Source organism: Rhodnius prolixus, unplaced genomic scaffold (assembly GCF_049639745.1).
Source record: "Rhodnius prolixus isolate KJV_2025 unplaced genomic scaffold, Rpr scaffold_11, whole genome shotgun sequence".
NCBI classification, from domain to species: domain Eukaryota; kingdom Metazoa; phylum Arthropoda; class Insecta; order Hemiptera; family Reduviidae; genus Rhodnius; species Rhodnius prolixus.
This window is the reverse complement of record NW_027411625.1, coordinates 8,047,888-8,074,002: the sequence shown is the minus strand read 5'-3', so window position 1 is coordinate 8,074,002 and position 26,115 is coordinate 8,047,888. Positions and strand designations below refer to the sequence as shown.

Here is a 26,115-nt window from a genome sequence, read left to right as displayed (position 1 = left end):
CAAATTTTCTTCGCACTTATAAATAAATCTGAGTGGACTGAATATTTAAGTGATTCACAATAGCACCCTAGAATTTTTGCGGAAGTATGTCGTCATAAAAGTGACAGACCTTACTGAGTGCGGCAGATATCCAAAGTTCAAGGTAAAGCAGGAAAAAAATACAAATTTAGTAATTTCTACTAGGTGTATTGTAACTCTGGCCAGGAAAGTTTTGCTTGTAAAATTCTGTGGTTCTTTTCCTTAAAGTACATTACCGAAGTTATTAAATTAGAAAAAATTACGCTTGGATTAGTTAAACTTTACTGATGAGTGTAAGTGGGGATGCAGAAAACAAAAGTCGATCGAAGGATGGGATACCAGTACAAAAGAAATCTTAAACGTAGCGCCACCAGTGGTGGGAGTGAACATTTCTTCAATATACAGTTACCCGTATGGATGCTCTAAGTAAAGATTTTAATAAATTTCAAAGTGATGTAATCAACTTAATGCTGATAGCATAGAGCTCACCAAAGTTGTTCCACTACTAGCTCAAAAATTGACTCTTAAGTTAATCATTTAAACTTGAATGGAAATTTGAATAAATATAACAAAGAATTGTAACAAAGTATTAATTCAAGATAACAAACTTCTCAAAAAGGAAGTAGAACCGTTACGTGTACAAGTTGCTTCTAATAATCAATTATTTTATTGAAATACAATTAAGATCTCAGACATACCTGTTAAGGGAAACGAAAGGTTATTTGATATTATTAAAGTTATTAAAGAAACTTTCTGTTTTAATATAATTTAACTAAATCATTTTGCTATTGACACAATGTTCACATCGGAGCTTTTTCAACATACTGCCGGCCACTGAACAGTGATCTCACGTTATAGATAACCTTATCCACCACCGGACTAAGAGCTGTCGGAATATCCTAGTAAGAGAAAATCTAAGGGCCAGCAGCTGGATTCGAACCCGGGATCTCGGCGTGGGAATCCAGTATGGCCAACCACTGAGCTAATCCCTAATTCGCTATTTGTTTAGTTTATTACAGTAATGTACAAAGTTTAATTCACAATCCCGTATGTACTTGAACTATATTTATCTTAATATTATTCATATGTACGTTCATGTACAATGCTACTCTCCATCTATAATTTCCAAATTTATATCAACTATGATGTAAAATAAAATAAATACAAAAAATAAATAATTTAACCATTAATTTCTCAAAAACTTGCACTTACTTTTCTAGATGCTAGATATTCCATTCCTCTAGCAACCTGATAACTCCAACAAATTAGATCCTTTGTAGTTACTCGCTTATTGGAGTTGTCCTTGTTAAATGGTTTACTAATTAAATAACCATCTTCTCCTGAAAACCCAGTAAAAAGTAGAGACTTCAGAATTTAGGGTTAAATTAGAACAAAAAAGTAGACTATAAGTGACGTGTTTATATTATTTGTTTGATCTTTCGAGATTTAAAAAAAACAAATTGGCCATTCGGCTTTGTTGTTTGTTTAGTAATACAAATAAATTGCAGATAAAATTATTCAAACTGCCATGAAAAATATCCACGAAGGCTACTCACAAAAATTAAGCGTCATATTTGGCACCCAATATGAAAGGGCCAGAGCAGTTATTATACCTTACACTAATAGAGGAGAAAGTTGATACTATTAATGTACATGTTTTAAAGTTTTTTTAAAATTAAATTTACTTATGTTAGTATTGCAACACTCTACATTTACAAAAGAATATTATAAAGTATATTAAAATAGTCTCTACATTAGAAATTGATTTAAGGCGCGTCAACATCTGAGGTTATTGGCGCTCGGAGCTTTTTTCAGTGCACTCCGGCCTCCAGTGTTCTTTTATTACAGACAACACTGTCCAAGACCGGAAAGTCAGCTGTAAGAAGCTTCTAGGAAGAGAAAATCTAAGGGCCAGCAGATGTATTTGAACCCAAGACCTCCGCATGGGAATTCAATACGCTAAACGCATAGCTAATTCCTTCACTGAGAAATAAATATTGTTAATTGTAGTTTATTGATTTATTCTTGACTTCTAATGTACACCTGTTTTGGCAATGCATGAATATATATGATTTATTAGGCAAAGGTGCATGAATTCTTTCTTTAGCAATATACGATGAGTTCCAGGAAGCTTGCTACATAGTTGCATGAAGTTGGCAACTGTTACATTTAAGCATCTGGTACATGGTTAAATCTGACTGCACTTACTAAGAGAGAGAGAGAAAAGAAGGTAAATTTTGAACACAATATTGTTAAATCATTAAAGATGTTAATGAATAGCTTACCTTAATCTATACAAAAATACAATCATATTCTGGTGTTCACCACAATCATATTCTGGTGTTCACCAACCAAGAATTGCAAATAATTTAGTTTCAAAAAATTAAATAATACAATAAGTTGTAAAAAGTGAGTGTACTCGAATGATAAATACTGTGCAAAATTGAAAAAAATATAGAGGTAAATATAACTAACCGACAGGTGACTGAGGGGGCTGTGTTTGATTATTTCCAGTAACGGATGCTGGACCGTACCACGTAGTCACTTCCGTGTTCGCAGACTGCAAACCATCATAATCACTGGCTGCTTCATAAATCTCACTATTACTTACAACATACGTATTAGAACTTAGACTATCACTATATCTGAAATAGAACGAGATTAATGATCAATTCTAAGCACTTACTGTACCATCCTTTCACATTAATAAGCAATATTCTGAAGCCTCAAAGCTTTTTTTATCTTTCTGTCGCATTTTCTTAGAAGATGGATTTATTCTCAAAAGTTGATTAGTTCAAAATAGAGTATATGAAAGAAGCCATTCACTGTGAATTAGGATTCCTTTGAGGACAGGCGACTGAGGTATGATTTGCGTTTTATTTTCAAAATAAACTATATGAGAGAAGCAATTCACTGTGAATTACGATTCTTTTGAGGATAGGCGACTGAGGTATGATTTGCGTTTTGTTTTCAAGATTCTAAATTAGGAGGTCGATTGAGCTAAAATCTTATGTAGCGGAAGATTCCATGTCAATTAATTTCACATTAATCTATCAGACTCAGGCGCAGGCATTCGCAATGTTTAACATTCCATATTCGCAAGCGCAAATTCAGCAAATATAAAAGTGTCAGACAGGTGATGTATTGTAGAAGCTGAGACATTCAGTCCCCGAAGAGCTGGGCAAGCTTACCTTTCCGAAGGATCTAAATTCCCAGAACTTGGATTTACTTGATTTATAAAAGTGTCTCGATGTTTAAGTAAATAGTTATGAAGGTTGCCATGTCTGCAATATTCCACAAGTACTAAAACCTCACCTGTAAACAGTACTGGAAGTTTGAATTTGTAGTGATTATTATTTCATAATGAACTGTTCATTCCAAACTTGAAGAACTAATCCAAAGCTACCTGATGACAATCTAACTTACCAGTGTAAATACCTGAAGTACAAGCGCCTAGTAGGTTTACAACGTTTAAGTGCTGTCCTAAATGAGACATAATCTTCAATTCAGAGACCAGCGATTTAACTAATGCAAAATCTGAATTTTTCTTCGCCATTTTCACAGCAACAGTGGTTGATGACTCAGCTGCTCTTAATCCTTGCACCTCAGCCTTCATTACAACACCAAACGCCCCACTACCCAGTTGAATACCTGCATAACAAGTATTTAATAACTGTGTTATTTATGTACATACGGGGAGTTCCTCGTCTTTTACATTTCTCCTTTTGAAATCACTATGATTAACAAATAATTAGTTGCCTCTTATTTCCCTTGTTATAACTATTATACTATTCCCTCTAACCGCTATATTACCTAATGAATTACGTATTATCAATGGTTTTCGTTTTAAATCAATTAATTCTCCTGAAGATATTAACTACTCGAAAATCCATCATCTAAAAGACACCCGATGGATTTGGTTGGCCTCGGTACCTTAATGTAAGCAAAATATGGGTCTGTCTGAAAATTTGAACTGTTTTCCATTTTCCAATGGATTGTTTGCGGTTACTACATTAATATTGCTTGCGTGAGTAATTTCTAACAATAATCTTTCCAGACCTATCGATTTTCTATTCTAATTTCGCCGCTCACAAAATAATTATATTGGTACGTTCCTTTTGTAAAGACTTTAAATACACAACACCTGATTTTTCACTTTTTCTTTCTTTTGAAATTCCCTAATTATATAGCTCTGACAGTCTTATCAGCTGATAAGGCTTGGGCAACATTCAATTGTGACTTACGACTAAGCCTCATTTATTAGACCTAAATCGGACCTAACAATGACTGAAGATTAGCTTCAATCGTAGAATTTGTGGTAGGTAACGATTTTTACAATTTAGTCGCCGGGAGATTAATTTTTGTAGTTGTTAATAAAAACGAAGAAGTTAATTGACAGTCCAAATTCATATTATTTTATCCCTTTCACAATGCAAAGAGTTCGAGCTATTAGTTTCCAGAACCAAAAATCAAGCGCTAAGGAAGTTATGACAGTTGGATTAGGAGATCGACTAAAAACACCGACGTTTATACATATACAATATTAGCTGAAAAGAAATACAAATTTAAATTACTTTTGATTATTTAATATAGTTCAAAAAAACATTAAAGCCCCCAATATACGCGTCAACGAAATTGAAAAATTAACTTTTTCTAGCTCTGAGCACATCTTTTTTTTTTTTTTCTTGAAATTTAGTTACATTTCTCGCTTAAGAAACAGCCTCCGATGAAGCTAAGGTTACCACAACCGAATGAAAATATTGAAAGATCTATGTTAGTTTATTTATATATTTCCTACTTACGAAAACCCACTTCGATAGAACTTTCAAATCTAATAAAACTAAACTATCATCAATGTTTGTTTATTTACGCATCTCTTGCTCGCGAAAACTACAAGTTGAAGCTGAGATTTTCACAACGGAGTAACACTTTTCAAACATCAATGTTTCGAATACTTATAAATTGTAGACTATATGAAAAATATTGCTATAAGATACAGAAACATCGATGCAAAACATTGTTAACTACGATTAACTTACCTAGTTTGATTTTTTCTCTCGGCACTTCCCATTTTTTATCATAAGGAAGAAGATCAGCTTGTTCGCCAATGCTTAAGTCTGGATTTAATGAACCAATCTGTCCTTCTTGAAAATAGTACAATCCAGCCGCTGTAATAGTTTCTCGCAGTTGCTGATAAAATAAAAAAATAAGTAGATTAAAGAAGCTTATGACACTTCTTTCAAAAACGCCAAAATCGTCGCTTAGCAGATTATTTGCCAGTTCTTTAAGAAATGAGTATAAATCATTATATACCTTCAAACGAGAAAGAGAATTTAAAATGAAACTTTTTCAATTTCCTAACGAAATGAATGTATTGATAATGATAATGCTGCGCAATATCAATGGTTTTATCTGTCGAAATGAGCATTTATTCCATTCTAACTTAATTTTATTAAATTCATTTTACGAAGACAAACAAGCTATGTCAGATAAAATAATTGAAGCTATATATAATGGTTTAATAAGAATGGTTTGGTGTTTGTTAGAAGAGAAACACTGAATTGCTTAAACTTTATATTTACACTAGCACAATTTTTAGTTTGGATGGTGCTTTATTAGGTTTAGCGAGATTTTGTGGATCACCTCTTCACAAGTATTACGATGTTTTTGTAATGTATAAGTGCAAACAAAATAAATTATAATTTGTCTATGTAACTGCAAAAAGTTTGCATTATCTTTTAACTAACTGTTTCAAACTTATAAAAAAATTATCCATACCTTTTCATATCGAACTTTTCTAAATAAAAAGCAAAATACACCGACGCAACCTACGGTCAATACTATTGCAAAAACCAGAAGTATCCAATGCCAAGATGCAAGTTCTGTTGCTAAAAAAAGTAGAAAGGAAATGTTACTGTAATCAAAAATCAGGAACTAAGTTATACTAACTAGGTGTGTTTAACACAATTAAATATCTTTTATTTTATATGGGTTGAGCAATCAATTTTACCTATTTACACAGACTTATTATTCCGAGGATTAGAATTTAACGAGAATGAATGAAAAACCCTAAAAAATGAGATATTTATTCCAGTTACCAGAATTACAATCGTTATAATTACTATGTTTGGATTTATCTAGAAATTATGACTTTATTATTTAATTATGAATTTATTACTAATGAAAGAGAGGGAATTTATTCATTTGAGTGCTTCATCTATGTATTCATTTCCACTTTCATATCAGATATCGTATTTACTCGGCTAATCCGTTTGCGCAAGCCATTAGGGTGGAGGAGTCACTATTATTCCTTTATGGTCAGTGTTTACTGATCAAATCGGGCAGACTGTGGACCAACCGTTCGATACAGTATGTGACAAGATGGCTAAGTTCGAAACCGGCCATAATGAAGAAAAAGTACGTTTGAGGATTACTCAAATCAAACATGCTGGGTTTGAAGTACAATTGATAAAATCGTTTTACTGAAAACCGTGGCAACTTAAACAACTGTAATAGAAAGTCATTACCTATTTTGAATCGAACTTCAAAACACACAGTGATTTTGCTATATCTAAAGCACACATTATTCTAGTACTATTTGTAAGACTGGAAAAATCAAAGCTAAATGAATGTAATAAATATCTAGATTTGTACGCTGTAGATCCTGATTTTCTCTAATTAAAGAAAATTAAAACTAATACTTACACATTTTTAATGTAAATTTCTCTGTAATAGTGCCGGCTGTGTTGCTGACTATGCACTTGTAAGTGCCGTCGTCAAATTTACTTCTCATCGGTATTACCAGCGTTTCATTGTTCTCACTAATATGTATTCGACTGTCATTTAATTCTAGTTCTTTTTCATCCTATAACAAATTGAAATTTACACTAAATTAGATTAACAATGCGCTATATTTTCCCATTCGTTAAAGCATCACCATAAAACTAATCTTTTAATTTATCTTGGAATTCACTTTCAAAACATAGGCACTAGTATAAAAAATTTAAACACTAAACTTCTGGTCAGAACATTTAAACAACTTTCCCTTACCATAGTTAACGTAATTTTATTTTCTTCTAACTTAGAATTTGTACTAAAAAGACAGTTGTTTTCAATAAAACACAAGCCATTGCACTAAAAACAATCTTTGAATGATACCTGACGTCACCGCCTCATTAGAGCACCCCTAACTATTTCATCACTATGATTTAAGTGATATATCAGATTTAACGTAGCTACTGGATAATGAACTCTCTACATCGTGATCGTCTCCCTATAAATTGGAATTAAAAATTTCTTACCTTAAACCACCGTATAGAAGGAGCGGGCAATCCTCCAGCTCGACACTTCCACTTCACTAAATCACCAACAGGCACAGACATGTACCTCTTATTTTCCTTCATGACGGTCTCATTGAATACTGGAGCTCGCGGATCTACAAAGAAAAGAGAGACAAACTTGGAATTTATTTTTATAACCCAGATAAGATAACACCGTCTCTGGGATAAGCGACTAGGTATGGTTGCGACGAGACTTTCGAGTATGTTGATCCATCATGCTAGTATAAATGGAAAGTTAGTAAGCGAGAGTTGATTTCATCTCTATGTGATATGTTTGATTTGCTTATTGTTATTATTAATTTTTGAAAACAATGCAATTTAATGCGGTACATTAAAACGTCAAAGCCTCGGTATTTCAACATGTACACAAAAATAATTTTGGTGACGCACGAATTCTAAACTTAGAAAGAAACGGTAGCCTTTTTGAGCGCTCACCTTTATAGAATGTTGATACCTATGGGGTTTGAATCAGATTCTTCTGTGCGCTAAATAATTCAATAATCAACTTCTGTGGCCAAATTTACTACTTTATAAAATTTAGCAGACCGTTCTTGCCGCAGCTACCAAGTACTATTTTATACACACACACACACACACATATATATATATATATAAAGCGCGTCAACATTTGAGGTTATTAGCGCCCGGAGCTTTTTTCAGTGCACTGCCGGCCTCCGGGAGTGTTCTCTCGTTACAGACACACACTGTCCATCACCGGACAGTGAGCTGTAAGAAGCTCCTATGAAGAAAAAGTCTAAGGGCCAGCAGCTAGATTCGAACCCAGGCCCTCCGCGTGGGAACCCAATACGCTAACCGCATAGCTAATTTCTCCCCTACCAAGTACTATCTTTTTAACTAGATCAAAGCCGATTCGAACCTCACTGTCCTTCATACTTTCTTCAACTACTCTAATTAAAAGCAAGATCGATGGGATCTTGTCCTTTTAAAACATTATTCCACAAAGTCTGTTATAAGCGGATCTGGTTTACTAACACGTCTGTTTCAAGTCAATTCAAGAACTTAATTAGTGAAGAAGTCAGAGATAATACACTAAATAAAATTTTACCTATCACTTTAAAACTGGAGTAATTTGAGGCGCTGCCATATCTGTTTGAAGCCGAACATGTGATATGTCCACTCTGAATAGCTTTGATTTTCCCATAGTATTCCTTAGCAATAGTACTAGAATTCTGATGATACACCTAATAGAAATGAAATTGGTATAGCTGATTATAAATACATCGAAATCTATTTTTAAAAAAACTAAAATAAACTGGGTACATAACCAAATTTAATTTGTATATCAAGGAATAACTGACTTGGTACAAGAAAATTATAATTTTGATCTTCTGCCCGAATTATTGAACCTAACAAAAAGCAATTTATCTTATCACAATTTTAATGATCACTACTGATTATAATCGGCATGCACGACGTTTTTGTATGAAGGTCATAATGAAAACTCATAAAAAAATAGCGCACACAACCTTATGAAGTTGGACTTATGAAAACCACTAGAAAATGGCATCGATCTACATCATGCAGCTTATGAAAAGAAACACATCCAGTTGGCCAGATTGGGTTTCAAATTTGGTGGCTCAGGACTGTAAATAAAACTAAATCTTAAGACAGAAATCTACGCCCTTACAGAAAAGCTCAATGAATGTAGAAGCAAGGGATTTTGAGTTTAAACCAACGAACTAAGATCTTGGTTTTGGCTTAATCCGCAGGCTTAATGTGGTTAACTCCACCCAAGTATGAAGCCGGCCAGACTGCAATATTGAATTCCACGCCCGCAAAACAACTTTTTAAATTTCTCTCCATTACAGACGCTTGGAACTGTAAACTTGGGATATAAAATGAAGGGAATGTGTGCGCTTAATAAATGATAACACATCCCATCAATTCGAAAGCTGGAAGTGGTATGATCAGCGAAAAACTAATAATTCGCCTTATTGATTAGCGCTTCTGAAGGATGAATGGAGAAGCTTAAGTAATAACTGCATGCTTACTGAGATGTAAGTACGGTTGCTTTCGTTGCAAATACGCTGCTCACAGGGTGTAAAACTTAAGATAACTGAGGCTTGTGGCTCGGCTAGTACTGTACATTTAACTGTATGTTCTTCACTTTTCAAATAGAAAGCATCTACGTTCACAGCAACTTGCGGGATATCTAAAAAACAGTATATTATTTAGAATCATTTCATAAATTTAAAATATCAATAGCAACGTGTGTGGCCGCTAATTTTTGAAAAACTTTGGTTCTTCATCAACTTAATTTTAACTGAATCAAGGCTCAAATAACAGCTTGGGTTCTACTTTTGGTCTGCAGCAGATAATTGAGATTCTAAAGTAATACTTAATTTTCATAAGAACTTCTGTTTTATATTTTATTAATATCAAAACTTATTCGCATTCAGACTGAGAAATCCAGATAAATAAATGGTGATACTGTTAGGAGAGGAGGAATTAATCAACAATAACCACTTAATTAACAAAAATTAATTTGAGAGCATTAGACTTTAATGGTATAAAGTAAAACAAAACTAGTCCGATCAGAAACTGTGCAGCAAGTGTACTACAAGTTTTCTCTCTACTTGAAGAATAAAATATGCGAAAGGCCCTGTCAAAGCCTAGAAATGAGGATTTATGCAAATTTGATTCGATTACAAACTTCCTCTTCCAGTTAGTAAAATAAAATAAAAATGTAAAACAAAACAACTTGTCCATTGAGAACAGAACTACTGCGATGCTGTTTTTGAAAAGCAGCGTGAAATAAAAAGCTGACTGGATTATTTCCTATCTAAGTGATAAGTGAAAAGTCGTTTTTTTTTTTTGGTAAGCGGATGAACCACTAAATGTAATCAAAGTTCTATTTAATAATTGACAAAATTCTCTCCTCAATTTTTTCCAAACAAACTTAGAATTCATTTACCTTCTACTGCCAAATACACTTTTAACTTTTCCATCCCAGCGGTGTTTTCAGCATGCACTTCATAATAGCCGGAATCTCGAATTCTAGCATTCTGTACTACAACTCTTGAACTGTTATAGTCATGAATTATATTGAACTTTTTACTATTTGAGGGCAATTTCTTGCAAGATGGGTCGAACCTAGAAAATCAAAATTATATTGTTTTGTTTTAGTTGGGCTTTACATCAACTACTAATTAGGTGTTATGAACGGAGGCGGAGAGCTAACACACTTAACTATTAATTTCTTATTCTGTGACATTAAATACAATTCAAAGCCCAGAACGGAATCGAACCCAGTACCTCGAAAGATCATAGCTTTGCGGTTCTTGCCTTTAAGAATGGCTTCAACGATAAATTCTGGAAAAAGATTCATAGTAACACCTATTAATGCTACTTAAGAGGTAAAGCTCTGGGTCGTACGCAGTAGAAGGGTTTACCCGACTAAAAAATGCCATTAATTTGTTGAAGGTGATGGCCGACCACATCTGATGACATTCAGGCTCCGGAAATAAGGATTTGGTATGTGAAAACGGCCGTCTCGAATTTTGCAAGAATCCACAAAAAGAGTTGTGGTGAGAAAACAAATGGTTCTTACGCCGAAATTGAAATAAAGCATCAAGTTATTTTCTGTAAATTGCTCATCGAGATGCTGAACAGACTAGAGCAATAGCCCAGGTAAACATTATTCTTCGTAAATTATCGGCTTGTTCTAAACGCATTATCATGATAGGTCATATAACTGAAAGCTTTTCCTCAAGTCAACCTTAACGCAATGACATTCACCATTCACATGTTGCTTTTAAATGTTTTAATACTAATGCTGAAGTACATTGCATTTCAACACTGAAACCACTGTAAACATTATTTGTGTTTAAAGCTCACGGAACTCGAACACTGTATGGCACTAGGACCCCATGGCGTGTTCACCACAATATTACGTTCGTAGCCGAGTCTACTAACCTAAAGTGAACACTAAAAAAACATTTAGCCTTTGGCACAGATTTCAGAAGATTAAGAACTAATTCTCAGCCTAAATAGCTGATACTATCTACTTAAATATTTCATATTAGAATAATACCAAGTAACTTCTGGTGTCGGATGAGCGTTAATTTGCACAGTCCATTCAGCTTTGCTACCTTCCCCTCTCACAACCACAACGTCTTTGCCTTCAACTCTCAGACTCAAATATGAAGTGTCCTCAGCTAGTAAAAAAAGAGCAAAATAAAAAAAAACAAAAATTGAAAAACACAAAACCTATATTCTATTGTGCAATGGGGTTTTTGAGAGTAATATAATACTCTTTCGAAGCTCTTTGCGGAATTTGAGGTGGTTACAGTAATTACTTTACCTTATACTTAATAAATAAATGAATACTCACAATGAACTTTCAACTCATATTCATCTTGGTTAGTGTTGTTGGAATTATCAATAACTGTACATTTATATAATCCTTCGAAATCTTTTGTCACTCGTTTTAAAGCTAACACAGATTTAATGATTTTTACTGTCAGCCCATTGACTTTAGTGTCGTAGGCTGTATGTTTCACTTCTATTGATGTCTACAAAAAAAAAAAAAAAAAAAAAAATTAAGAAACTGTGAAGCAGAAAAACAAGGTAAATAGTTCGGCTAATAATTCGTTCGAATTTACTTTCTCGCGGATGCCTTGGGAATGAAATTGTACTCAGCCTGGTCTAGGTAAAAACTCAACAACCACGAATGATGGACAACAGATCTTGGATTTTCGTTCCCACTTACTTCTGGTTTAAAAATGCTGGTTCCTAATGCTCTTGAACTTGCTTTTTTCTAAGTTTGGACAGTTCTGAATCTTATACCGTTTCTTTGATTCCTCTAAACGTGCTCTTCAAAAGTATAGCAAAAAGACATTGGAATGTCTGACTTTTACAGGCCCAAGCCGCCTCTTATTCAAAGTAGTGCATCCGTTGCCCTTTCCGGAACGGTTATACCGTAAACTGTATGCATGCCTTAATACACCCAGGAGCTAAATAGAGCTGGAAGTAATGACGCCTATTAATGCTACTTAAGAGGTAAAGCTCTGGGTCATACGCAGTAGAAGGGTTTACCCGACTAAAAAATGCCATTAATTTGTTGAAGGTGATGGCCGACCACATCTGATGACATTCAGGCTCCGGAAATAAGGATTTGGTATGTGAAAACGGGCGTGTACTACTATTCCAACGCAATGATACTTTTAGGTACAAGAATTGTGCCGGTTATTATGTTGCGCCTGAATATTTGAAATGTATATTATTACTGATACTGCAACTTATTTCTTTACTTTTTTGCACGTTTAAATGGACTGCAACGACGTTGACCTCTTTTTTAAATAAACATACATCATTGGTGGGGAAAGGAGAAATGTAATTTAGCTGCCTCAAATTCTTAGGGAGACATTACCTTTACGCGTCGCATATACGACATATTTAATACTCGTATTAAAAGCTGGAAGTCCGTGATGAGTGTAGTATCTCTTACTTCCAAAGCAGGGCTAAATAATGTACCGATCAGCTGGCACCTTTCCTAAAGGTGCACAACACATGCTGCGGCTTAATGAACTTTGCAGAAGAAACCAAGATGTTCCATGGGGTGCGAGGAATATCAGTACTCCACCCCAACATTAGTAAGATTAGGTTAGAAGGAAATACGAGTTAGGCCAACCACTAGGTTAGTTTCGATTAGAGTGACTAAGTGTAGATTAGGCTGTATAGTAAAGTGTCTATTCTCCAGTATAGTGAAGGTGCAAAGGACCCGTGTTGTTGCGCACCTTACAAAACCAAAAAAAACAAAAAACAAGATGTTCCATTCGTCTCTTTTTTTGTTGTATAAGCGCTCCCGTTTCTACGTAACTCCAAATTTGTTAGAGTGGAGAATCTGGCGAAGATTGAGTACATAATCATACTTAACCATCATATTAAAAGTCTACAGTTAAAAGAAACACAGGCAGGCTGAAAGCGAATCGTTAGTCCACGAACTAGGTATACAAAGTTTTAATACTAATAATAAGAATAAGAATAATATAATAATAATAAAAAGAACAATAATAATAATAATAATAACAATAATAATAATAACAATAACAATAATAATAATAATAACAATAACAATAATAACAATAATCATAATACAAGCGAATCTAGACAATTGTTGCACTCTATGCTGCTATTTCAATACAAGACTCTTTTAGATCAATCCCATTTTTGGTTAAAGAAACATTTTAAACAAATTTAGTAAACATACCGATTCTCCATTGTTATCCAAAGGTGTTGTCCAAGCGAAATGTATCTGAACGCCTTGCGATACAGTCACAGAACATTCCAACACAATGTTTTGGCCAATCACTACATGTGTACCACTACCTTTTTCCCCCCGAACCGTAATTTTTGGTTTTTTTATATCATCAGTTTTAGCTATAAAAAAAAAAAAAAAAAAAAAAAAAAGGGATTGTGAATATAGAATGTTTGGTAAAATGTAAAATGAAAGCACAACATATTCTTGGATTTTAAGTCAACTTTGCCTGTGCATGTCGTGCATATTTCATTTTTTATTAAAACTGTCCGGTAGGACAGTTGTATAAGGGTTGACCATCAAAAACTGCACGAAAAAGTGTAACGTTGAAAAACACCCAACTTTGACAATTTTTTTCTATTTTTCTATAAAAGATAAAATTCCCAAATTTTCTTTAAATCTTACTCCAAATTCTCCTTTATAACTATAATTTTTTTGCAACCACCCAGATCTAATAGGTTTCGAGAAAAAAGTTGCCGAAAATGAGCAAAAACGGCTTTTTCAAAAAATGTTCTTGTTCTTGTTCTTCTTCTTCTTGTTGTTCTTGTTGTTGTTCTTGTTACCTTTTTTGTAAACAACGTAGCGCCTAAACGCGTGAACCGATTTTCATGAATGAGGTGTCATTCGATTCGGAACTTTATGTAGATGTGCCTTTTGGGGGTCTCGGCCCTGTACATCGAATGGGAGAGGAGTTAGCCCCCTTTATGTAAGGCCCCCTCCAAAATTATTATTACTAATTACTCTGTAAATCTTGGCCCTATTTTGATAAAATTTGGTAGGATGATAGGGTTAGGGCTCCCCTACCTAACAATAAAGCGACGATTTGCTCTTACACTTATTAAGGGGAAGTATAGCAATCGTTTCAAATTATCGACACGTGAACCGATTTTCATGAATGAATCGAAATTTTGTACAGATTTGTACTTTAAAAGTCTCGACGCTATGCCTCATAAGGAGGGGAGTTTGCCCCACCCAAATAAGGCCCTTTCTAAAACTATTATTACCAATATTTCTACAAAGCTTAACCCGATTTTGATAAAATTTAGCACGAAGAAGTGATTAAAGCTCCTCTACGTGGCTGTGAAGTGCCATCATGCTCTTACACCTACTAAGAGGAAGTACTGCAATCGTTAAAATTATCAATGAGTGAACCGATTTACATCAATGAATTGTCGTTCGATTCAAAATCTTTGCCTTTTAGAAAGAAGTACTGTAATCGCAGTTTATTTTTCTTGCTCCTCTTAAAAGGAAGTACTGAAATCGCAGTTTAATTTTGCTATTTACGTACAAATACCTTCCTATTTTATATAAAAAGGCTTTCTCAAAAAAATTGTTATTGAGGATGGTTTGGGGACCGCAACTATAACCATTCTTTAAAAAGATCTCTCCAGTGGTAGTTACGGTTCCGATTTAACACCTTATCAGGTTATAATGATAGAATAGCTTATTCCAAATTTTAAAAAAATCCAATCTGTAAAGCAGATATGTAACTTTGCTAATAGACAAAAAGGAAAATCTGTCCAAAAGGTACAAAAATCTCCTTAACAAAAACTTACAGTTTAAAAAGTTAAGTATAAGGGTTGATTAAACGCCAAAAGGTACACAAATCAGCAAGTACCCAACATTTCATTAATACTTCATTGATATTATTTAAGTAATTTTACCGCATTAATTTTCATTAATATTTTTTAAGAATTTATTAGATGTCACATACCCTTATGCTGGCCAGTTCATTCATAATAGTTATAATTGTGATAAAATGTATATTATATCTTCGTATAAATAGGTACTTTATTTTAACTCTATTCCAAATTATTCTTCTGATTCTGAAGTTGTCACATATACATGCATGTTAAATTAGAAAAAGACAAATTTAGAGCCGGCTACTGTTTAAATTTGAATCACGGAGGATTTAAAGCAATATTTCAGTCTTGAATTCGTCTTACCGAAATATTCGTGAGGACAAATAACACACAGTTAATAACAAGTAGATTATTCAACAACAATTATTCATTTCTCAATTGTAATTTAATTTAGTTCCCCTAATTTTACTTATGGTAAAATACTGGAATAATTAGCTGTCCTAAAAATATGCATATCTTATTTATTTTATATTACATATACACAACATTGTGGGAAGAACACCTAGATGGAGAATGTAATTGAAGAAAACTATATTATTTACGATAAAGCCAGATTGACTACTTCATAAAATAACAATTACTTTATCGAAGAATGAACTTAAACCGACGATTTTTATTTAAAAATAAAAATAAATAAAATCATTGATGTAAGTTGGTGTAAGCAATTTTTAAAAAAGTTTATGAATTTTTTAGCCTCATATTTTTTTATTTTTTATAACGTTTTCTTTTTCACCAGTGATTAATAGTTTGATTATTATAGATAAATAGATATTACAGTCAATCTAAGTTAAATGGTGTGCTACTTGAACAAATATTTTGTAGATGAAAATGGCCAGCATAAGGGTATGTGACATCTAATAAATTCTTAAAAAATATTAATGAAAATTAATGCGGTAAAATTACTTAAATAATATCAATGAAGTATTAATGAAATGTTGGGTACTTGCTGATTTGTGTACCTTTTGGCGTTTAATCAACCCTTATACTTAACTTTTTAAACTGTAAGTTTTTGTTAAGGTATATATAATCACTTAATTAATAAATTTTACAATGTAATCAGACAATTTCAAAAAATTTAAAATTTTTATATATTTTTTATTTTGCTCAGTTTGTATCTATATTAGTGTAATATTCCTTTTGTACAGACCCTGAAGAAGGTTACCGAAACGTTGATATGGAGAAAGAAATTTGTTTGTGAATTTATTGACCGCACCAAAATATTCCCCAAAATCATAAACACTTTATGTAAGAAAATTACATTAAACTTTAATTTTAGAAATCATTAGGAATTCAGTAGCATTTAGAATAGGATTCAGTTACATTTAAAATTAAAATTAGAAGACTAAATCTGCCTAATAAAATTTACAAAGATGAAGGCTGTCGGAAAGACGAAGAGATAACGCTTTACTGGCTGAAGAAAGCCTTGTAAGAAGGTCAGTGGAACTAACTTTATATGCCAGAACAGAAGTACCTTTTCTCAGGAAAATTGACTTCAGATAAACAGAAAATAATTACATTAAAAACAATATGTATAAAATATTTACGCGATATATGAACTGTAATTGAAATATTCTGTGATGCGTTCGTATATCCTGGAAAGGAAGCTCTGCAAGTATAAATGCCAGAATTAGTTAACTTAGGATTGTTCACTAAGAATCCGTAATGTGGATCAAATGGAAATTCTTCAAGCTGAAAAAAAAAAAACAGAAAGTATAATCAATAATTTATAAGTTCTGTAATTTGGCTACCTAAAAATTCTTCTAAAAGTTCTTTTATTAAAGGTTAAAGAAGTAGTGTGTGCAGCAAGCTCTGAAATAATCTCCACCAAGGACGCAAAATACAACACCCCCTTAATTCCATCTTAAAATACAGCACCAGTTTGTGGTTAGCACAGTTTTTATATCACACTAAACATAATTATTCCTTAGCGTTTTGAAATAGTCTATTTTTCACTAATTAGTGGTCAATAACTTTATGATTACCTGTTCATCAAATTCATTCCATAAAGTAACTTTAACATTACTGAAAGAAGGTCTGCAAGGTATATAAAATGCTTCACGCTGCAGCTCCATCAAATACAAATGTGACCCATTATAAACCAAAAGGTTGTTGACGTCTGAAAATAAAAATCTAAATTACGTGTTGACTCTTGGGACTGAGGAAAACGCTTTTTTGAGTTCGTGCAATTCTTATTTAGAAGTGAAGTAATGCCTTCTTATAATCGAGTTTAGATACTAACTGTAGAATGATGCATACAAACGAGAACGTAACTTATTTCACACAATGTGCAGGTCAACCACTGCTGAACTGCTTCTCCGGGAAAATTAAATCTAGGGGGTTTAAGAGAAAGATAACCGTGGACTCCCCTCTTAAGTATCATTTTAATATACTGTTAGCATCTAACTCCCGATAATATTAATACAAATTATATTGAATGTAACAATTTCGAATTTGATAAAAACTTACCAGTTACATAAACATATATTTTCGCATCTTTAGTTTCATCGTTATCCGAAATACAAGTGTAGTATCCGACATCTACAAATGTTAATCCATATATTTTAAGAGCTGACTTATGGTGACCTTCATTCATTTTATAACTTGTGACATTTTTGCCTGCCTGTGCCTAAACAACAACAACACCATTAACACGAAGTTACACTACAACTATGATATAGCTGAGAAAATGAAACGCATTTAAGCAAAAATTCTACCAATAAACATGCGATAAAAAAATCATTCAAAAATCGATCTTTCAAAAACATAAAACATAAAATTTTTATATATTTTAAATGTTAGTTCATCCAGCTTAAAAAAAAAGTTCTTTTTCTGTTCTTGGTATCACTATTTAAACAAACATAATTTTGCTGCTTTCGGGTAGACCTAATTACACGAACTGGTTCCTACTCTGAAGTGTCAAATAAATTGTCAACTATATTTCAACTTAGTTAACCGATAAAAGGTGTTTTAATGGAACTGACAACAGACTTCCTACCATGCATAACCGAACATTACATAAAGTGACTTTGAATTATGATTCAATATTCGAATTCGGATACCTTTCATTTGAGTTTACGAATTCATTGATCCTAAATGAATCTAACTTCAAAAATTCTTATCTGTCAAACGGTATTGAGTTTTCTAGACAAACTAACTATTTTAAATCAACTCAAAGAATATTTTCGTTAGCACCTTGTAGTTTCAGAAGAAACCAGCAGAGTATAGCGGATATTCTCCAATATTCACTTTGAATTGAAATAACATCCAGACAATATTTACTATTTGACGTAAGTAACAACAGTGGTCCATTCAAAAAATAAAATAATGCCACTTTTGACAGCAGTGCCTGGGTCACAGACCCAATCCCAGGCTTTAATGAGAGCAAAAAAAGCACACTACTTATCAACGCGATGTGTATTTCTTCAAATATGGAGAACTGGAACAGGCTTCACCCTGCGTTAACATTTGATTTCTTAATTCTCAGCAATAAAAAATTGGAGCTTCTTCCTGACCCACTTTCGTGCCAATATTTGATTCCACCTTTTGCGCTCCATAGTCCAATTCTTATGTAGTAAAAAAAAAATTGACTAATGGTGGGTGGTGAAAACCGATTGCATCAAGTTTTTGCCACCAGGATAGCTCCAGTACCTGAGGAGATCGAACTGCTGACCCATAAATAGGTTCAAGTTATAGATTGTGATGACCTATATTTCCAGATATAACTTGATGAATGAGTAAACAAATCATTTTTTCCTGTAGGTGAAAAACGCACACTTTAATTAATTAATGAATTAAAATTAAATAATTTTAATGCGTGTAATACCAATGTTTTAATAACAATACACAACCTATTTTTAGATTTTACTTTTTCATGCTAAACTTAAAAACGCTTAATTTCACCAGTATTTTCCATCATAACAATCTAGCATATGACATCCGTTCAAACCATGCTTACGTTACATACATGCATACCGCCTAATATTTCCATACTTCTTCATATAGTAAGAGATACACACTTGAGAGCATTCAATATCATCCACAAAGTAATAGAACGTCTTTAAATTAAAATTATAAGCATAATTATGTTAAATTTTGGGGTTCCTAAGTAATTTTACAAATAAAAGTTAGTATTTTGTAACTAGTGGTTGTGTCCTTGCTTTTATATATATATTTCGCGGAGAAAATGAAAAAAAAAAAACTGTGTAGACTTGTTCGGGACAACATAATTGAATATATGGTATAAACTTCTCAAGATTCATACTTTATTGACTACAATTGTGTTGCTTAAACAACAATCTTTAACTTCTCGTCCATTCTTAAGCAGTTCGATATTTTATGTTTCATAATACTTGTTAAAAATTATTCATTTGAGAACAAAAAATAATAATAAGGTAAAATTATATTATTGTAGAAAACCGCTATTGCGTGGACGCACTCAGACAAACTCACATGCCATGCATAATAAAAAATGCTAAAGTTCTGAAAAAAAAAAATTAAGAGAATAAAAAAAGCATTCAAAAATTTGAGTAGTAATTATATAACAAATCTTCTATTTTAGCAAAATATAAATTTTTTCTCATTTACTCATTTTGGCTCGTATGAGGTTGGCAATGGTTCGTAGATGGATTACAAAAGTTGATTTCCCTAGGCAAACCTTCGCAACAAAATAAGAATAAGAAATCAGTAAAATTTTCTTTAGATCACTATTTCTGAATACACAACTTTCTCTTACTGCTACTGACAGTTTTTTTGTCATTTGAAATTTTTACTTAACATGCAACCATTCACATACAGGGTAGCAAGATGGACTCTCGTCCCCATTTGAATCTGAGAAGTAGTTTTATAGGTAGTCATAGATATTCCAGAAGTTTTGGCAAAATAAAAACACAAAATGTTCCACTTAGGTTTTTATATACAGCTCACATCTTTTTGAACTTTCAGTACTCAGGCATCTGTTGCACGGTGCTAAAATACGATCAGCCATTGAGTTCAGATCAAATGAGTTCGAGCATTGGCCGGTGCGATGCAGCATTTTCGCGATAGAAACGTTTGACAAGACACTCTGTTAAAGCAAACCATTATCCTGTTCCCTAAGTTCTTAGACTACCAAAATCTTCAAAGCTTGGAAATGAAGGTCATCGTCGTAATATGATACGAAGCTGCTATCCGCCAAACCCAGTACAAGAGCGTATCTTCTTGGACGGACTTCGCAAGAGGTTCATAGGTGTACCACCGACTTGGAACGCCTTGGAGATCTATCGTACCACGAACTATTATTATTATTTTTTTTCACGCTATTTTGAAACCTAAAGTATCTTTTTCTTCATCACATCGACCATTATGAGCCGGAAACGTCGTTGCGTTGCTTTAACAACTTCAACTTGTTAAAAAACTTTTCCGCGAAAAAGCGGTGTTGCACCAACCATCGCTTCATCTCATCTGAACTCCTAACAGACCTTAACACGATGTAATTTGTTGGCTAGGTCAAATTGACGGAGCCCACGGAGTGACCAATTCTGGATGATGAAGGCCATATTTATCAGCAAAAAAACATCCGAAACGTATCGGCGTTGCTACTTCTCTTATATGCAACTTATGCCGACAAGAGACTACGGATGTCTCGCACTTACTGAGTTTCGCTGCTTTTCTTCAGCAGAGATAGTAGCATTAATTTAGTAGCATTTTACTTTGGTCATTTTGGTTTGGGGTTGGCTCGCTCAAAGTCCACTAAACTCAATTCTCCCGAGCAAAACGTTTCGAACGAAATATAGAATTGTTATTTACTGGGTTGCGTTGGTCAAGAGAAATCGTTGTCTACAAATTACCATAAAGAAAAACATTTTTTATTGGTTAAATTTACTATTATTATGACTTTAATAAGTATCAATAATTAAAAACGTGGTCAATTTTAAATGGAGTGTTCCCAGCAGGTATTTTTTGTAGACTTTTTTCAAGACATGTCTTCCCTTCAGCACATTATTTCTTGATACGTTGTGTAAATTTGAAATGGATTTTTTTTTTCTAAAAATTCTGCAAAAAAAAATTGTGTATGTACCAGTTGAAACAGGTGAAGCCAACTCCAAAAGATTTAAATACATTTGAGTTTTAAAAATAAATTAAAGTAAACTCAGTTAAAAACGAAAAAATATCCTTCCAAAAAAGTCAAGTTATAAATCAAACTATGTACTTTGAATTTTCTCATTCAACGGCAAGATGAGAAGTCTATTTCTTGAAAATAAAGTGAGAGAAAAAAATTAGTACATGCACTTCCAGTTGAGGTAGTTACCGCAAGCTTACTGACAGATATGTTAGAGAAGGAATGGAATTTATGTATGATCCATGTGGAGTATGGTTCAGAAGGATCATATACTATTCACGCAGCACACCTCCGTATCATATTATCACTGATGAGAGCACACATCCTACCGAAACAGTGGCAAATAGAAAAAGACCAGTTTTTAAAGTATGGAAATAAGCATATGAACCGCAAGTTGCACCTGAGCGCAAGCTTATTATTTTCCGACGTGGAGTGGCAAATAACGCAACCACTTTTAACTGCAAAGATTTAGCAAGATCTCTTTTTGTTTAGGTGTTCATACTGAATCTAAGTCCTAAACTAATATGTCACATTTTTGTAATAAGCTTGCAAACCCTCTATCAACCATTTAAGAACGTAACGCCACAGCTACATAAGTGACAATAATTCGAAATTCAGTTTTTTATCGAACACTCAGAAATAGCTAGTACCTATCAGATCTCTGTTTGCTGCAAGACTTTAAGCTTATCCAATACCTTGACTAATTTACATGAATGTTCAACTTACATCCTCATCATTTGTAGGGACTGTCCAACTGAGAGGGTTCTCGCCGAAACATTCTAACAAAATATCAGAGCCAGAAGCCGCTACGATTTCCGATTCCGTTGGTATTATATGTACACCTGTAAAGCAAATAAAATAAACTTAGATAACCTGAATACTCGCAATTAGCAATTACTTCTGCAATAATGCCTGTTTGGATATTTAAATTTTGATGCAATAATCTTTGTTGTTCAATTTCACTGCATAAGAAATGGAGAATACTTTCATGTTATTAAGTCGAAGACTGAATCCAAATAAGCATGCACAAATTATAGCTGGTTTTCTAAAGCAATACAGAACCTACCTAGCTTTGCACTTGATTTAAAAACCGGCAAAACAGTTCGACTAGCTTATGGGGTTTTGGAAAACCTTCATGCAGTTGAGTACAAAAAAAAAACTACGAAGTAATCAAACCACCTCATTTCCTTCATTCATGAGGTCAGATAGATTTCGCGATACCTTTTTAGCCTGTTAGCCGAGCCGAGGTTTTCTTTAAATCATGGAAGAAAATCCATGCCATTCTATGCTGTTCATCTTGCCGACATTTTAAAGGAAATTAAACTGAGAAAGATCGAAAAAAATCAATTTTTGAATCGTAAAGTTTACGAGTAGGCTTCACTCATTTGATCTAATTTTTACAAGAGATGCCCATACATACCCACGAATATTCCAGAATATTAAAATAAAATTCATCTCCTTTAATTTAGAATTCAGAGCTATGATTTCGGAATTGGTTTGAGCTCTGCTGTTCTTCGTATCCAACTGTATTGAAAGCTACCTTACAGAATGCACACTACAGAACCAGTAGCAAATAAGACCGCCCGGATGTAAAGTAACCTTAAAAGAAACAGAAGCTGACTGAGAGACATATTGATGAAAGAAATTTGGGTACGAGCAAAGAACAGACTTAAGTAAGACTACAACCTCTTGGCTACAACTCTTCAACTAAACAAATTAAAAAAAGTAAATTATTGCACTAAAAAAACTCATAAAGGGAATCCTATGAAATTTGTTCAAGCTACTCTCGTACTTTGTTAATGGAATCATTCATAAGATTTCTGATTATTCTATTAATTTCTGTAGTTTTTGTTATAAAAAATACAGTTATGGTAACATGTCAAAATTAATTAATGACTCTGAGGGGAATTATTTGAACATTTATATTCTTAAGGAGCAATTGAATTAATTAATTAAACAAGAAAGGTTACCTTCGCAATGATAAAGTGAGATAAGTAAGAGAAAAACTAGTCTGAATTTCCGCATTTCAGTCCCTACATTTAAAATAACTTACATATACAAATGAAAGATAAATCACTTCACTCAAATGTATTTTCTTTTGTTAAAAAGCACACAAATATTTAGCATGACTCATTTTTTCTGAATGTGACTCATCATTTAAATGATTTAAAACATACACTTTTTTTTAATACATGGAATTTTTGTTTTACTAAAATTTACAAGCACAGAAATGTACACCAACAAGAAAACTTCACTAAACGATCAATGATGCGTCTCCTGCTCTTATCAATAAATATTACTCCGTACTACGAATGTCTCCACAATCATAGTAAACCGAAGGGGAGGTTCCGCTGCTACTTCATTCAGCTGCAATTTGTTTTCGTCTGCAGTGCATTCAAGTGAAAAGAAACACGAAAATTGTAATTCCAGTAATTTAGAAATTATACAACCTTCTCAAAAATTCATCTTCAACGATTTTCTTTAAAGTTTACTTTCCAACTAAATATGTTACGTCTGTAACGTTTTAAAGAAATATTTTCCCGAGAAATTTCATTTTAGTAGAGTTTTGGGGAAGGCGCTGGGCTTCCTCTTAAGAGCACTTTAGTATATTTAGCGATGCTTATCCTTACTACTGTGCAACATTAACAGAAATCAAACTTATAGCCAACATTACGAGTTGAAGCAAATGGAATTTCCATCTCGAGTTTTAACACACAATATTCCTGCAACATTTGGCTCACCCCTACCAGTGCAAACCCGAACAATTCAACTTTTGAAAGGGTCGCTAAGTTTTTGTGTTGTTATTAAATGTGTTGATACCTGCTTCAAAATAATATCTAAATATTTTTAATAAATGATTATTGAAAAAAATTTATCTGGCAATTCAATTACCTAACTTTGTTCTTGTTGTTCATTATTTTTGGTGACTGATTCATAGTTTCAATAAGATGAAAAAATAATTGATATTTTCAGTCAATGAACAGACAAGACAGAAGACACACCAACCCTGTAATGTAAAAATATTACTTTGTAAACTAGCTCTGAAGATGACCTAGTCCCTAGGTGGAAAGCTTGGCAGAATAAATGTATCACGACTGAAATGGCAATTATTTTTTCATCCTATTAGTTGTTCTTGTTGATTCATTAAAACAGTTGCATTCACTTAAAAGAATTTATTTACTTGCGAAATAGTTGATTAAAGCACCTTTGTCAATGTAGACAAAGAGAACAAGTTGTCACTCTCTTACTGCCAATGGAGCTAATTCGTAGAACGAAGTATTAGCCAGGTACCTATAAAGATACTATAATTGAGCATTTGAAGAAAGTTAACCAAACACTTTCCTTCTGTTTCCTTTTTCTAAAGAATACAAAGGAAAAGCGGACGTGGTAGCTAAGCACAAGAATTATTTGCGCAGGCTACTGATCAATCTTGCTCGTTCATTTACCTATTCCCTACAATTACTCTTGTTAATAGACGAAATATGGGAGTGTGAGCAATATACTGGCTTATACTATCACAAGGAGATGCGATAGCGAAAACGTTTCTTTTTCTATCGTCCACAGAGTGGTCCCTTCAGAATATTGTCTAATAAGTCAGATCCATCTTCATATGCTGGACCGCGTAGAACTCATATGTTAGCTGTGTATATAATGATATACTGTGTTTATAATAATATGCTGTACTTTGAAAGGAGAGCTAGCCGTTGGCCATCTTATTTTAGTACCTTAGCTTGGCATCAAGAGGAAAATTTCAAGGAAATTGTACTTATTACTGCTTACCTTGTGTTCGTAGAGCCTTCACGTAGCATGTTTTCAAATGTGTATGTGTTAAACAGTGAACTGGAAAACTTAACTGTCAACAGCCAAGTAAACATTTCAAACTGGTAGCTGAATAAAAAAAAATTTTTGTTATTGAAGGTCAATCCTTGTTCTAAATTAACTACACATTTGCAATTATTTGAACGAAATTATATGTATATATATCTTAAATTAAAGCAGGCAAAACTTATTACTAGCAAGTCTAACTGTTTTGGTTGGCGTGCGCTGGACGAAAACAATCTAACTCCTTTGGTTTGAAACTAGGATATCGAGTTTACCGCAGATATACATATTCATATTAGTATACTTAGTTCGGCAGTCATCACCAATTCTGCATACTATTATTGTTTATTAAAAACCCAGAACTTAGTTAAAATAACTTTTTCTGGAATAAAAGTTTCATCATCGAAATAAAAAATAGTAAATAGTATATAAAATTTACAAAAATGATGCAGTTTTTTTCATAAAACAAAATCAGAAGAATCAGATCTCAAAATAGGGTTTTACCAGACCAGGGTCCCTGGTAAAAATTTGACATGATCGTCGTACTTGCTCATAATAAGAGTGTCAGAAAGTAAAATACTTGAAGATTTTGAGTGATATGCTCAAATGAGTTTTGAGTGGGGATTTTATTATTATTACTGGGTGGACTAACTAGTCCATTGGACCTGAGTCCATTATGGCTCATGCCCTGACACATCCCGAACCCTACTCAGAAGCAAGTTCCTTTGTAATTCATCGAGGAACTTTCTTTATAAACTTGACACGAAAAAATAAGATCTTAGTTTGAAATCTATGGAAAGATTGGTTTCAGTTGCCCGTTTAAGTTTTTGGTATAGCTGATGTGTAGTTATGGAACTATGTTTTGCATTCAGAAATCAGAATTCTTATTAGGGAGCTTTGAAAATAAACGTAAAT

The 26,115-nt window shown here is 33.3% G+C and overlaps 1 protein-coding gene across 16 annotated transcripts in view; it reads right to left on the bottom strand.

Moving 5' to 3' along the window:
• Pvr (PDGF- and VEGF-receptor related) overlaps positions 1-24,091 on the bottom strand; it is a 35,099-nt gene extending 11,008 nt beyond the window's left edge. For 15 of the 16 annotated variants that reach the window (XR_012461397.1, XR_012461398.1, XR_012461399.1 and 12 more), the window contains exons 1-19: positions 23,349-24,091; positions 22,105-22,220; positions 17,748-17,907; positions 17,264-17,397; positions 16,826-16,970; positions 13,591-13,760; positions 11,713-11,893; positions 11,413-11,536; positions 10,294-10,472; positions 9,371-9,531; positions 8,425-8,560; positions 7,320-7,453; positions 6,724-6,883; positions 5,797-5,906; positions 5,058-5,208; positions 3,445-3,669; positions 3,210-3,333; positions 2,494-2,663; positions 1,231-1,358 (exon numbers count right to left, since the gene is read on the bottom strand). Coding sequence is in view for 7 of the 16 variants with exons in the window: in XM_074137895.1 (XP_073993996.1) it covers positions 1,231-1,358; positions 2,494-2,663; positions 3,210-3,333; positions 3,445-3,669; positions 5,058-5,208; positions 5,797-5,906; positions 6,724-6,883; positions 7,320-7,453; positions 8,425-8,560; positions 9,371-9,531; positions 10,294-10,472; positions 11,413-11,536; positions 11,713-11,893; positions 13,591-13,760; positions 16,826-16,970; positions 17,264-17,397; positions 17,748-17,907; positions 22,105-22,220; positions 23,349-23,403 (2,763 nt within the window). In the remaining 9 variants the exon portion in view is untranslated. Of the gene's footprint in view, positions 1-1,230; positions 1,359-2,493; positions 2,664-3,209; positions 3,334-3,444; positions 3,670-5,057; positions 5,209-5,796; positions 5,907-6,723; positions 6,884-7,319; positions 7,454-8,424; positions 8,561-9,370; positions 9,532-10,293; positions 10,473-11,412; positions 11,537-11,712; positions 11,894-13,590; positions 13,761-16,825; positions 16,971-17,263; positions 17,398-17,747; positions 17,908-19,865; positions 19,936-22,104; positions 22,221-23,348 lie in introns of those variants that run through there. The other variant, XM_074137901.1, reaches the window with a different exon arrangement.
• Positions 24,092-26,115: the final 2,024 nt, after the last annotated feature.